Source organism: Montipora foliosa, chromosome 12 (assembly GCF_036669935.1).
Source record: "Montipora foliosa isolate CH-2021 chromosome 12, ASM3666993v2, whole genome shotgun sequence".
NCBI classification, from domain to species: domain Eukaryota; kingdom Metazoa; phylum Cnidaria; class Anthozoa; order Scleractinia; family Acroporidae; genus Montipora; species Montipora foliosa.
Window position 1 is genome coordinate 40,916,027 of NC_090880.1, and position 2,500 is coordinate 40,918,526.

General features: G+C 36.6%; 1 protein-coding gene across 1 annotated transcript in view; it reads left to right on the plus strand.

Annotated features, from left to right (window-relative positions):
- Positions 1–2,500, plus strand: part of LOC137979870 (ribosomal RNA large subunit methyltransferase E-like) — a 12,038-nt gene that overhangs the window by 8,375 nt on the left and 1,163 nt on the right. The window contains exons 7-8 of the mRNA XM_068827188.1: positions 1,166–1,220; positions 2,389–2,482. Of these exons, the coding sequence (XP_068683289.1) occupies positions 1,166–1,220; positions 2,389–2,482 (149 nt within the window). The remainder of the gene's footprint in view (positions 1–1,165; positions 1,221–2,388; positions 2,483–2,500) is intronic.

The following is a 2,500-nucleotide window of genomic DNA, read 5'->3' on the forward strand; positions in this document are numbered from 1 at the left end:
CCTGGATCTGGCACTGCTCTCAATTGAGAAAGAATGGAGGGACGGAAGAACTTATTAAATTAGGAAATCAAATTTTACTCTGTATATGTTTCTATTTTGCCTGCAGCCTACAAAAAGGCTCTCCAATGAGTTATTCAGAGGGGTTTGTTCTTGAATGGCACCTGGTCAAAGTGAAGGAATTTTGGAGTTTCCTGAGCTCTCCGTGAATTCTGCCAGTAACTCAAGATTGAGCAAATCTCTTTGCCAAATCAGTTTTCTTTTCCAAAAGCACCTGGAGACCTCAAATTGTGGAATCATCAAGACTCAAGGGAAAAAATAACTTAGTTTATTAATAAAGGAAACAAGCAAGTGCATGCATACAAAACCTATGTAACTTGAAGAAATAAAACAACATTTTAAACTTTTTTGCAAGACATGTTTCGACATACGTACACATACTTATGCCATCTTCAGTTGTTAATGAGTTGTACAATTTGAATTTAAACCTATTTATAAGAAAAGTACAATATATAAATTGATACATTGTTCGCTTACTTACAAAAACAAATTAAATGGATTAGCTAAGATACTTATAGATACTTATCATGCGACAAAGCCTTTAAAAAAGAAAAACTCAAAAAAAAATTCATTGGTTATTCAGTTTTAAATTACAACAAACATTTTTTTCAATTTTTCTTTTATAACAGCTTTGTCGCAACGATACTGAGTATCTAAGAATCTTAGCTAATCCATTTAATTTGTTTTTGTAAGTCAGCGAATAATGTATGAATTTATTATCCATTGCATTTCTCTTATAGGTTTAAATTCAAATTGTACACCTCATTCACAACTGAAGATGGTATAAGTATTTCGAAACATGTCTTGCAAAAAAATTTAAAATGTTGTTTTATTTTTTCAAGTTATTTCTCATCTCCTGCTCTCAAATAACTTGCATAATAATAATAATAATAATAATAATAATAATAATAATAATAATAATATTGTTCCCAGCTGTATCCAGTGGGAATACATTTCAGCAGTTATTATTTGTGTCATACAGCTCAATTTTCTTGCGGTCACGTGTGCGACTTGTAAATACCAGCAGTCAAAAGAGTCTGACAGACAAATCTGGTAGTAAACATTTTCGTCATTTTTTTGTACGTATATTATGTATTTTATTTTTCAGTGACATGGCGCCAAATGCCAGTGGAAATCACACCATGAACCATGAAGCAATCTTGGTAAGTAACTGATCTCAAAATGTCATAAAATAATCATAATTTAATAATATTAATAACATATTAGGCCTTAGCGACAGCAATGTGAAGTGCTAAGTTTCTACCCCATATGAACCATGTGAGCGTTAGCCCTATGAATGGAAATGGGCCCACACAAGGACAGAAGAAAATTCTGACCAGGGTGGGAATTGAACCCACGACCTTTGGGTTAGATCACCGCTGCTCTACTGACTGAGCTGCAAGGACAGACGGGAGCAGGCCGTGGGAACTGAAGATGTTAAAGTCACAACAATGAACATGTACAAGTATAAGGAGGGATTACGTTTTTGCAAACGTTGGCCGTGTAGCACTTATATTTGAACAGACTTAACTGATTAGAGTGTAATGTGAATTGCTAAGTTTCTACCCCATATGAACCATGTGTACTAATGGAAATGGGCCCACACAAGGACAGAGAAAAACTCTTACCAGGGTGGGAATTGAACCCACGACCTTCTCCTTGTACTTGTACATGTTCATTGCCGTGACTTTAACATCTTCAGTTCGCACGGCCTGCTCCCTTCTGACCTTGTAGCTCAGTCGGTAGAGCAGCGGTGATCTAACCCGAAGGTCGTGGGTTCAATTCCCACCCTGGTCAGAGTTTTTCTCTGTCCTTGTGAGGGCCCATTTCCATTCGTAGGGCTAACGCTCACATGGTTTATATGCTAACTAGCACTTCACATTACCCTCTAATAGTTAAGAATTTGGTTTCTACGTTGCCAAACGGCTACAAATTTCTTTGCTAAAACATCACCTAAAAGATTCGCAGCCAGGGAAAAGTAGTCCCTTACGTTTTCAGAAGGGGTATTTTTCCAAGTTTTGGCACTTAAAAAGCGGCTGCCACCTAGAAGTTTCGTATGAGCAAATGGTTCGCTGGGATGTTCTTAGAATTTAACCATTTCAGCTAGAAAGTTCTGAAATGAAGATTTTATTCCCTACAATTTTCGGACATTTCAATTTTCAGCTAAGAAATTTAAAGAGATCAAATTCTTCTAGGTGATTAAAGCATCTCTTTAGCCAATCTTTATAACAAGGATCCTAGAAATGTCTCTCAAACGCTTTTGCCTTACTTTGCTCGTTGAGTGCCCTTAGCTAATAAGCATTATGCGTGCTATCTTCATGCTATCAACAGAACCTGTGCGAGTCAGTCTTTGATTTTGGTAGAACTGTGCTAAAGCCTGGAGGAGCATTCCTTTGCAAGTTGTGGGATGGTTATGGAACAAAAGGTGACTAACATAGTTATT